At 39.0% G+C, this 12,246-nt stretch overlaps 1 protein-coding gene across 1 annotated transcript in view; it reads right to left on the bottom strand.

Moving 5' to 3' along the window:
• The window catches only part of ABCA4 (ATP binding cassette subfamily A member 4), a 121,624-nt gene that overhangs the window by 11,890 nt on the left and 97,488 nt on the right, over window positions 1-12,246 (bottom strand). The window contains 11 exon segments of the mRNA XM_042463556.1: window positions 1-101; window positions 1,865-1,988; window positions 2,474-2,621; window positions 3,067-3,182; window positions 4,102-4,279; window positions 6,117-6,286; window positions 6,399-6,473; window positions 6,610-6,715; window positions 9,374-9,406; window positions 10,127-10,221; window positions 11,429-11,618. Of these exon segments, the coding sequence (XP_042319490.1) occupies window positions 1-101; window positions 1,865-1,988; window positions 2,474-2,621; window positions 3,067-3,182; window positions 4,102-4,279; window positions 6,117-6,286; window positions 6,399-6,473; window positions 6,610-6,715; window positions 9,374-9,406; window positions 10,127-10,221; window positions 11,429-11,618 (1,336 nt within the window).

The raw sequence follows: 12,246 nt of genomic DNA, 5'->3' as shown, positions 1-12,246 counted from the left end.
CAGAAGATTCAGAACAAAATATGCAACACCCTGCACTGCCAAGGCAACCATGTTTTTTCCAGCAAAATCCCAGTGAAACGGATTCAAGACACGCTCTTCTCCTTTGGGATGAAACCAACCAAAACCGTTCTTAATTACTACCTGAGTAAAGCTTTGCTTCTCTAAACAAAAGCTACTAAAATAATTGACTTCATTACCAAGGAACTCCTACACAGGTTCCCAAAGCCATTCATAAGGATGCTTCATGATGCACATTTTAAACCAACTCAACCATGCTGTATCAAACACAGAAATTAATGACACAGAAGATTGTTTGGAAGACCTGAATTAAGTATAAGCAAGTGCCTAGTATTTATTTCACCAACATTTTAGGAGCCACTCTAAGTAGAGGATGGAGGGAGAGAGGGCGGGAGATGCAGACAGACAGACAGGCAGACAAAGAATGGCCTCTGATCTAAGTAGTTTCCAATACAATTTTGATTTAGAAGAGACAAAAGAAAGTGGAGAGGCAAGGAAAATGTCAGTGTAAAAAAAGATGAATATTCACAAGCACAATTAGCCAAATTCCAATTAGATAAAAATATTCATACAGTACTGCGAGCCTTTGGTATCTGCTGTGATTTGGTTCCAGGACTGACCCCCTCCCCCTGTGGATGCCAAAATCTGTGGATGCTCAAGTGCTGTTATATATAATGACATGGTAAAATGTTGTCGTTTATATAAAATGGCAAAACCAAGGTTTGCTTTTTGGAATATTTTTTAATATTTTCAAGCCATGAAAGGTTGGATACAGCAACTTTGGATATGGAGGGCTGACTATATTAGTATACACTAAAAATATATGCTTCATTGAAAACAGTATCTACGGTGAGTGTTTCCACTCCCTAGAGGTATAATGTAAAACACTCCCTGTATACATTGCAGAGGCTGTATATCACATTTCCTCAATGCACCTGAGTAGAAAGACTCTTGTTGGGGGTCTTCTTCAGGCATTCATTCATGGAGACTAAATGCTCCAATTTATTTAAAATGTTCACCAACATTTTGCTCCCTAAAATGATTCTAAACTTTGGACAGAGTCTGCCTTTGCAATGCCAGCCACATATGCAGTCACTCTGCTTGAACAAGTCTCTGGGTAGAGATTTGCAAATGGAAAATGAGGAGGCAAATTTGTTTCTCCACCACATAGCTTCAGAAATCAGATGTTTTGCCATAATCAAGTTTCACCATATCAAAATTAACATGTTCAAGAAAAGTCTGGACTTCTCTCAGCAATCTATATTGTTGGTGCTTTAAATCTATGTGGCATTTTGTACTATGGCACATTCAGTGCATACTGGTATTATAATATGCAACAATTCAGGAGGGATGGGGGCTTGAGAGCCAGCGTTGCATAGTGATTAAAGTGTTAGATTGGCACTTAGAAGATCCAGGTTCAGGGGTCACCTGTGGCGTGAAACTCAGGTGTGGCTTTATGCCGGTCACTTTCTCTGTCAGCCTGATCTATCCCACAGGGATATTGTTTTACCTGGGGAGGAGAAGACCAATGTAGCCATCTTGAGCTCACTTGAAGAAAAGCAGGGATATATGTGCAATTTATAAACATAAAAGTTATTAAATAGCCTTACCACTGACAATGTCAGGGAAATGTACTTTAGTTTACCATATAAGAACATATAAGTGAACATATAAATCTAAAGCTATATTTACTTTGCCTATTGGCCTGAGTATACCTGCATCTGTAACCTGAAAGGAGGAAAGGCAGACTCATCCTCCAGGGTGTCAGGAAAGTATTGGCAAGGCAAACCCAAGGCACAAAATTACACTTAGCCACAAGAACAACCCCACTTTCTTTTGTACTTACCAAACCGAGCATATACGTCAGTCACTGCTTGGTTCATGGCTAGGTCAATGAGTCCACGGCCCAGACAGAAATGAGGAAAGACTAACAGGATACTTTTCAAGGTTTTATTGAATTTCAGCAGAGGCTGCAAGAGACAAAAATACTTAGGTTACTATTACCTCATTATGTCAGTATCCTTGAAAAATGAAGAGAATGTTTGAAGTTGGGGCACTCTTCCTTCCCAGAACCCTTTATTATGGTTATTAAGTGAAATCTGAGGGGGTGATAGCTATGCAAAACAAGAAGTTGAGCTGGCAGAGAAGCCTTTACTTGCAGTGCCACTGAAGAAAGGGAAAATCAGGGGACCTCTCAAAGGACTTCTTCCTTTTGCTGCACCCATTTATAATCTCTAGGATTTCAAAATCTTTTGTGCTGGGGCCCCAAGGCCACAAATGAGAAATTCATGCATCTCAAATGAGTTCTGACACTTTTCTTTTCAGAAACCATACCTGCCAAACTCTGTCATAAATCTCACTGGGGAACATATCCGCAGGTACTCTTCTCTGCATTGTGGATAAAAGCACCACACTCTCCTTGTTACAATAAAGTCTATAGAGAGAGGTCACTCACCAGGTTGTTTTCAAAAAGCTCCAGGATAAAAGTAATGGCACTACTGTTGATACCAATGAAGAGGTTGATGCAAGACAAGGCAACATAGGCAGTGCTGGGGATGCTAAAGAAGCAGGATGCTGGGTACATCAGAGGAATTATGGCCCATCTGCACATAAAAGTCCTATTTTAATTCTTTTTTCAGACACAGTAGGTCAGTAAATATACGAATTATTGTATCGACAGTAATTAACTAGGTGAAAATTATTTTGGCTATATTGTATTTGTATAATATAGATACAGTGTAGAAGAATCACTTTTTCTCTTAGTGCCTATTGGTTGATTACTTGCAAATAGAATTTAAACTGTTGTAAAGAAAAATCTGTTCATGTTGGATCAATTTTTCCTGAACACTTCAATTCCTACAAAGAATACCCTGGAAATTACTTTCTTATTGGGAGTTAACTAGCACATGAAAATTTAATATCCTTGACTTTATCTTTTTGAATGAAGGTGCCTACTGAATACAAAGCATATCAACATCCTGAACATGTTGTTCACACTGTCTTCATAATGACCTTGCTAAGAATTAGTGTAATACATACATGACTTACCCATATAAAAGTAGCAATGTAACAAATGCAGGAAGGTTGGTGGGTGAGATATAGGCTTTCTTTTTGAAACCAATGAATATTGCCACTACCAGGCCAGCACTCACAGTATAATTCAACTAAGATGGTGGGAGAGAAGAGGAAGAGAGAAGGAAAGCCCATTTTTAAAATCCTGAAGTCACTTTGAACTAAAATCTGTACCTGTTTTTCCAGTATTTCCCAGCAATATAGTAATTTTACAGTGCAGTATTCAAGGGAATCTGCTGACATTGCTATCAGAGAAGTCCAAGTACTTCACTAAACTAGAAATCCCAAGATTCCATAAAATGGAAACATGACAATTTAAATTCCACAAACTGCTGCAACAGTGTGGTTTAAATACACTCATAGTCATACTTAGAAAATGCTCACTAAAATAAATGCAATTTAAGATAACCATGACTAATCGTCTCATTTATTTCAATAGATCTTATCTGATGGATTCACTTGAAAGGTCTGATTCAGTGTAAGCCAGCTTCATATGTTCAGCATATCTATGTAAAGGACATCCAAACTTGATGTTTTGAAAGGATGGTTATACCACTTCAATACAGAACGTGTGACATACAAATTGGGATTTGTTTCAATGCTTGCAAAATTTTGAGGAAACAGCTAGAACAAGCTATTATGGCAAGGCTTTACAACAGTACTCGACAGGACTTGTATGATCCCTGCCCAATGTATCGAACCTATGTCCCTACCAGAGCTTGGCAAATTGGCTAATTGGTTAAGGGGATTCTGGGAGTTGCAGTCCAAACAGGAACTTTTCCAAGCTCTGGTCTCTACAAGATAGGAAGCTACCTTATACTGAGCCACACATTGGGTCCACATAGCTTAATATTGTGTACGCTGTCTGGCAGAGGTTTCCCAAGACTCACCACTCCTACCTGAAGATGACAGGGGCTGAGGCAGGGACCTTCTGCATCCACAGCAGGTGAACTACCACTGACCAATGACCCTCCCCTATATTTTATTAGCTCACTTGCAAAAATTACTCACAATGTCCCAAAGGAAATTGGTGAACCAATAAACAAAAGGGCTCACACCACTGACAAAGTGAAGATGCTTGGCTTTCGTCACACGTTCTTGAATTAGAAACAAAACAAAGCTTGCTGGGATGAACGACATGGCAAAAATCACGCAGATGGAAACAACAGCATCTACTGAAGTGGTCAGTCTGAAATGGAGGAAAAAAAGTTTAGGGACAGCCAATGAACATTTTATGCAGAGCAGGGGTCCCAACTTGGGATGCCTGAATGCCCAAGGGGTACGAGATGAAAATTCAGGGGGTGTGACAAAGGGTGGTTTTTGTCCTCTCCCAGTGTGCCCTGAGAAGTGGTAGTATGTGGTTGTATTGCATAAATAGTCTTTAGTATATAAAAGAAGATAATTTTACAATTTACAGTATTTACAATATTTTCTGAATAAGTTAGAATTTAATTGCTCAGTTTAGATTGGCACTTTATACACTAAGTTAAAAGCTTATTTTTTTAAAGTTCAGTTTGTTCACTCGCACAATTATATGTTTAATTTGTGGTTTAGAAATTAGAATGGTTAATCTTCAAATGTGATATTAGTTTTAAAGGGTGTGGGAACATTAATCAAACATTTCCTATAAGTGTGGGGCATAAAAAAGGATGGGAACCACAGATCTAGAGGAACAATTTCAGCAGAAATAGAAGCTAATCTTTGGGAAGACTTGATTTGCCATGTTTGATGTGTTTTAGTTTGAGGAGCTAGCTATAATTTCAGATCTATCATGGACTGAAGTGCACTTCCAGAATAGGAAATAATGAATTCCAGCATTCCCAACAGAAGATGGCACAACGTCAGCAACTGAAATATCTTATGAAATATTATTTTTTCTTGATACTGTTTGTTTGCTTGCTGCTGTTGTGATGCTGGTCATGTGCCTTCAAGTCATTTCTGACTTATGGTGACCCTAAGATGAATCCATCATAGGGTTTCCATTGCAAGATTTGTTCAGAGGGAGTTTGCTATTGCCTTACTTTGAGTGGCAGAGAGTGAATTGCCAAAGTGGGTTTCCATGGTTGAACAGGGATTTGAACCCTGGGCTCCAAGAGTCCTAGGTCTAACACTCAAACCATTACACCATGTAGGCTCGATAATATTATTAATATTTGCATATTAGAGCTCAAAGTAACCACTGTAAATTGGAATGTGTAAGTGTAACGAAAAGTGTAAGATCTCACTCATAGCAGATTAGTTCCATTGATTTTGATAGAAGCTAAGTGCAATTAATCATTCTGTATTCATCCATATATTCCTTTCACCACTGTTTGCCTTTTTTACGATTAGAGACCGCTTAATGATGACTTTAATGTGAGGTTCAAGCTACATGTTACATTAAGTTCTTAGCACTGGACACTTTCGTTAGTAAAAGGAGTGGCAAGGAACACTGATAAAGGTCAGGCTGTAATTCTCAGAGAAGGGATTTATGGTAACTCTTTTTTTCACATCCTTTTATGCTGTGAATGATCCCCTCCCATTGTTATCTGCTCTGAAGACAAGCAAATAGCAGCTCGTGTGTGTGTGTGTGTGTGTGTGTGTGTGTGTGTGTGTGTGTTCAATAGAGAGGTAAATGTTAAATTCTCATCCTCTGCACTCTCAGTCCAACCCCCCCCCCACACTCTCCTGGAAAAGGCAGCAGTTGCTTTCCAAAAACTGAGTGGCTATTGGGGGTTTTCCTTCTATTTTTGCAAGGCATCTTTGTATTCTGTTCACAACTATAGCTAAATAGAAGGACACGTTATCTGCTCAGAGTAACTGGGGATTAACTTGCTTTTTGCACTAATCCTAGGCTAAGGTAGGGATGTCCAATGTGTGGCCACCAGATTGTGGTGGATGAGACTGTTGAGAGTTGAATTCCAGCAACCTCTGAAGTTAGAAGTTTTTAGCTTGCTTATGGGTGTGTTCCCTCTTTCCACTCCACTCTGCCCAGACCAGCCCAAAAATGAGGGAGGCAAATAGAACAGGTAATATGTGTTACTTACACTGTGACCTCAGAGAGCTGCTCCTTGGTAAGGTTCAGTGGGTGGTTGATAGCTGTTATGCCATATTCTTCAGGATCTTTGCCTTGCTTCAGATTGGCTCTCAGGATTGCATTACTGGCTATGTTGAGAAAACTGACCATAGCATGCCAGCCTTTGTTGTTAAACCACACCTGCAAGAAGAAGAGAGGACATTCAAGTCAAAGGGGTTTGAATATAAGCGATTTCCCATTTCACGGGGGGTTCTGGAATGAATCCCCTGCAACAATGAAGGGGCAATTGTACCTTTATGTTGTCTTCAGTTTCCATGTATTTAAGAAAGTTTGACATTTCCTTAGAGACAGCCATTGTTGCTTCACCCTACATAACAGAAAGTAAACCAATATTAAATATTTATACATATTTCAGTGCTACAGACATGAACAAAGATGCTTAAATTTGTTCAGACCACTAGGGGATTGAGTGGGAAACAGGACACACAACAATCCTTACTTACCCCTGTTATGTTCATCATTTGACCAAGATCTCTCAGGACATTAACAATTTGTTCTCCAGTGACATGAAGGACTGGGAGCTTTCCTCCAACAGAAATTCCTCCATATCTAAACACAAGAACAAAAGATCATCACAGGAGCCCACCTACATCTCTCTCTTTTTTAACAATTATTTTTATTGATTTTCAAATCTTTATAAAACAGTAAAATATTACAGTGCAATTAAGGAAGTGATAAAAGGAAAATGGAAGATACAAGAACAAATAAAACAATAACCACAGGGTGTGATGTTGCTCAATGATCATTGGTCTGCAGGGTTTCACCAGTGTGACCCATCAAATGTGTTAAGTTGTAAAGTGTCCTTCCAGAAGTTGTTGTGAGAATCTGGAGGTTGGAGGTGGTGTGAAGGATTATTTACATAGTCAATGAAAAGCATCCAGACCTCATAAAACATGTCATGCTTTAAATGACCATTACAAAGTCTCATTGTGTTGGAAAGATTTTTCATTAATCAATCACACAATCCATACCCTTTCCTACCAATCTTCAATAGACAAATTCCCATGCTTCCAATATTTGGCCACCTCCAATCTTGCAGCCATGATAAAAAAAATCAGCTTTCTATGTTTAAGTGTGGCATTTCTGTTGACAAATACTGAAAGTAGAATCAACGCAGGACAAAAATATAAAGTCTGGTGTGCGATACAGGAGATCTGGTGTAGAACAAGTTGCCAGAACTCTTGTACCTTGGGGCATTCAACCCACATGTGAATATAGGAGCCTGGTTCCTTGCACCCTCTCCAGCAGCCTGTTGGGAGGCTCCGTACCATTACCATCTATATAAAGTTTTTAGAAAGTTTTTCTTTGTGGATGCTGATCTGGATTTAAATGGGGTCGCGGACCTAATACGTGTCCATGTGAATTCCGGTATCGATAACTTCAATTCCGATTGCCAGAATGAATGGACAGACTGGCCCTTTCTGTATATGAATTCCAGCAAGTGACTGTATATACATGCTGCAATTCCCATAGTCTGGGCTGTAGTTTTTTAAACAAAAGGTCTCATATTGGGTGAGTGGCCATAAAAATTGCCCTGTTGAGCCTAGGCTCAATATGAAGGAGGTGAGTTGGTGCATTTGGAACCAGATTGGAAGGACATCTTTAACATATCAAGAGATTTAGGTTTTCTGTTTGCAAATAAATCAACAATATAATAAATGTCCCCCTGCTTCCATGTTCTATCAGGGAGGAACTGACCAGCTCTTGGAAAGTTTGGGTGTAAGAAAAAAGGTTTCAAAGGGGAAAGATCAGGAGCAAGGACATGCCTCCATTTATTTCAAATTGTGAGAGAATTATGAAGAAAGGGATTGACACCTGCTTTGAGCTTGTGTTTTGTGGTCTGATTGTGGAGGGGGAAAAACTTCCATTGAACTTATTTTGCCAAGTTCCAAGCTAACCCATTTCATGGATTCATCATCCTTGATCAATTGTACAATTTGGCTTAACTGGAAGGCATGGAAGGCAAGTTAATTGCTGACTGCCATTTTGTAAGTCTGGAAGCAGAGGGGTTCAACGGGATGTTTTAAAATAGGAATAACCAGCGGGAAGCAAGAACATTTTGACTAGAGCAATTAGGCCTAGAATGGAAAGTTTTAGTGATTTCCATACTTTCAATTTTTGTGACATCCACTTGGTAGATGGGTTGTAATTCCTGAGTATAAGTTGCTGAGTGTCTTTAGTTATGATTATTCCCAGATAAGTAAAATCTGATGGACTAATCAATGCATAAATTCATGAGGCATTACCAATGTTGTTGATGTTGGTGTGATCATCAAGGTCATCATAGTAGATTTGCCAAATTAATTCAGAAACCTGAAAATTTGCCAAACACTTCAAATGACTCTTTCAGTGGGGGAAATTATGTTTCTAAGTTGGTCAGAAAAATTAACACATCATCCGCATAAAGGGCAGACTTGTGATGCTGGCCATTAATATTGAAACCAGTTATGTTGGTTTGAGATCTGATAAGATTTGCTAGGGATTCAAACATTAGGGCAAATAGGAGGGGTGACAGTGGGCACCCTTGTCTAGTTCCCCTAGTCATACCCATTAACTACAACTGTTGCTTCTGAGCTGTAACAGATATGGCACAATGCTTCAATACATCTGTGGCCGAAATTCATTTTGTTCAATATAATAAAAAGATACGGATATTCCATTCGGTTGAAGGCTTTTAAGGCACTGAGTGACAGGAGAGCCAAAGGTATTTTTGATTGTTTGACATGGTTTAGAATGTGTAATACTCTGTGGACCGGGTCTGCCAGTTGCCTGCCTGGCATGAAGCCCACCTGGTCAGGCCTGTATCTCTTTTAAATAGATGATCAACATGGTAAAATATCCCTTAAGAATAAAAGTAGTATTAACTGAAAGAAGGTAGACATCTACCATAAGAGCTTGAAAACATTACTTTTTTTTGTACCTCAACTGCCAGAACCTGCTGTGATGACTAGCTATGATGCTTGGCAGACACTGGTAACTGAAGGACAAAACTGTAAGTTTACTCTACTCAAATTATATTCATTTCCTCAAGTGTTGTAAACAGTGTATTTAAACTAAACAAATGTTGCCTTCAAACCAGCTATACATAGTCCATCACATGCAGATAGTGCTTAATTAGTTGTATCATGCTTTCTGCTGTTCATTTAAAAGCAAATCTCATTCATTTTCAACATTCAACAGAGAATATACAAGATGCAAGTTTCCTACCTTTGCTCATTTACCCAGTATTTGCTCTTTAAACTGCAACAGAAAAATTAATATCTTAGTAATATCATACAATATTCTTTAATTTTCCACACTAATTTAGGGATCTGTCAGACACAACATTCAGTGTAATAGAATTGACCACCTCCAGATTTAATTGCCATGTTTTGCTGACATTGATTTCAACACAAAACCAATGTAAGTTCATGGAGAAGAGTTTAGGATTGCACTGTCATTTGTATTTTAGATTTCTTTTTGGTCTGCACAGATGTTATGAGCCTACATGCTTCATAGCAAAGATGGAGAATGTGTGGCCTTCCAGATGTTGATGGACTATAACTCCCAGAATCCCTTAGCATTAGACAGGCTGGGGAAAGAGAGAGTGTGGTGTCTATTTGCAGCAGGAGCTGGTGGGGACAGTACTCAGGATCACAACAGAAAAAGGTTTTTTTTTATTTAAAAAAATTAGCAAAGCTATTGTGGCTTCGTTACACTTATTTGTGAACAACATATAGTAACCTTTCCCAATCCAATCCTTTGTACCCACCTCATTGTACAATTAATCGGGTTATTGGTAGTGTTTATATAGCACAATTGTTTTGCTCAGTTTACTAATAAATGGAGAGCTGAATAGTGGACATGCTATTCGGAATTCTTAGACCCTCTATTAGGAATTCTCAGTCTAGTTAAATGATTAAACAGCTTTGTAGATTTTGTAGTATTGACAGTCTATACATAGGGAGACACTGTACCAACCTGCTTCTTATGAGGGTGGGATATGTTTTCACCAGGAAATCAGAAATATTTCGATGAGTGAGATCCTGAAGAATTTCTGTGCTACGCTGAACTCTCTGAAAGGAAAAATAAACAGTCATTACATTCTTGACAATTAGAATTTGGCAGTTCAGAGTAGCAGGGGAAGGAAGAGGCCCTGCAGCAAAGTTTTCCAGTTTTGATTACATTGAGAAATTGCTGTGCTCCTGAAATCAGAGAGCTTGCCCTGCCTCCACTTGGGGAGTTTCAAGAGAAACTGCTGCCCTTTTTTTCTGTGTCTTGGTTTCAAATCACAAAAAATAACAGTGATGTAAAATCCTAAACCAGGCTAGTTTCACTGAAGGCTGCCAAAAGATTTGTAAACTTTTGGTAAGCTTCACCTCCTATGAATGCAAGTGACACTCAAAGCTCAAGATATTCTCTCCTGGCTGAGAAATGGATAAGAAACCTTTGTAATTTAAGAGAAAATCAGACAAGAGACAACTCAGTGGCTAGCAAATGAATAAATAAAGAAATAATGGCTTATGGCAAATCTTAATGTAGTTTGTAAACTTAACCACTGTGTGGCAACATTGTCTTCCATTAGGAGAAATAGGACACAGTCCTGGACTTGGTTCACTTGAAAGAATGTGCATATGTGCCTTCAAGTCACCTGTGACTGACTTATGGTGACCCCATGAATTCCATAGGTTTTTTTTTTAAGTCAAAGCAAGGAATCCTCAGAGGTGATTTTGCCAGTTTCTTCCTCTGAAATATAGCCTACAGCACCTGGAATTCGTTGGTGGCCTCCCATCCAAGTAATAACCAGGTACGACCCTGCTTAGCTTCCAAGGTAGATGGGATCTAGCGCCTTTAGGGTATTCAGACCTCAAATGAAATAATAAAAGGTTACAAATAATGCAACAAACAAGCTATCCATTTAGAAATAATTTTCAACACGTTCCTGTTTCCCAGAAAAAGAGATAATGAATCCATGCCCAACATGATCATGATACAGTTCCTTTTCCTTTATTGATGTTTTAAATATTTCTTGTTTTAGATGTGTATGTTTTGCTTGATTTTATTGTTAGCTGAGTCCCTTGAGTACCACTGAGCTGTGGTGAGTGGGCAAGTATTGCTTTTAAATGAAATAAGTACAAGGTATTACATTTAATTGCAAAATCTGAGTTTTTACAATTACATGGGGATTTTTTCAGATGTATAATTTAAATCTTCATCCCATTTTACCACCCAAGTGAGACTAGCTGCAGTACTTCAGACTGGTGAATTGAAGTCAACCAGTACCTGCGGGGGAGGAAATCCTCCAGCTCCTAAGGGGCACTCGGGCAGCATCGTGAGTTTCCTCCTAGTGCTGCACTTGCAAGAGGGTGAGGGGTTTTCAGTACTCCAGGTTTTGGTTCGTAAGAGGGCAGAGACATTATAAGGAACAGCTGGTGTCTTCCAGGCCATTGAAGTGTTCATACAAGGATAGTTTCTGTACAGGAGACAAAGAACACGTGGAATTTTAAAATCAATGTCAGGATCAAGCATGCTATATGAAATTACAGCCAACCACTCTGTTTGTATATCTCATCTTTATGACAGTTTGCTATTGTGTGCCTTCAAGGTTTCTGACTTATGGTGATGCTAAGGTGAATCTATCATGGGGGTTTCTTGGCAAAATTTGTTCAGAGGGGTTTGCCTTTGCCTTTCTCTGAGGTTGAGTGAGTTTGATTTGTTCAAGGTCACCCGATGGGTTTCCATGGATGAGTGAGGATTTGAACCCTGGTCTTCAGAGTTGTAGTTCAACACTCAACCTACTATATCACACTGGCTAACTTCATAACAATTAAAAAGAATGATTCCCAAACACATCAGGTATTCATACTTAAAGACTATGTAATGTTGAGCCTACCTAAATTACAAGCGTATACTCATTTCACTCTTGTTCATCCCCCCAACCTCTACTGAAGTATAATGGGAAGAACAACTGGTGAAGTGTTCACATATTCTCCTCTGGGAAATCTACAGGCTCATCACAAAACAGCTATTTGCTGTGATTATTAAATCAGCTTTGGTATATCTAGACTAGTCAGCGGGCACAGCTGGTTGGTTTTAAGATC

This window comes from Sceloporus undulatus, chromosome 4 (genome assembly GCF_019175285.1).
Source record: "Sceloporus undulatus isolate JIND9_A2432 ecotype Alabama chromosome 4, SceUnd_v1.1, whole genome shotgun sequence".
In the NCBI taxonomy this organism is placed as follows: domain Eukaryota; kingdom Metazoa; phylum Chordata; class Lepidosauria; order Squamata; family Phrynosomatidae; genus Sceloporus; species Sceloporus undulatus.
The sequence above is the reverse complement of the archived record's forward strand: the minus strand, read 5'-3'. Positions and strand labels throughout refer to the sequence as shown.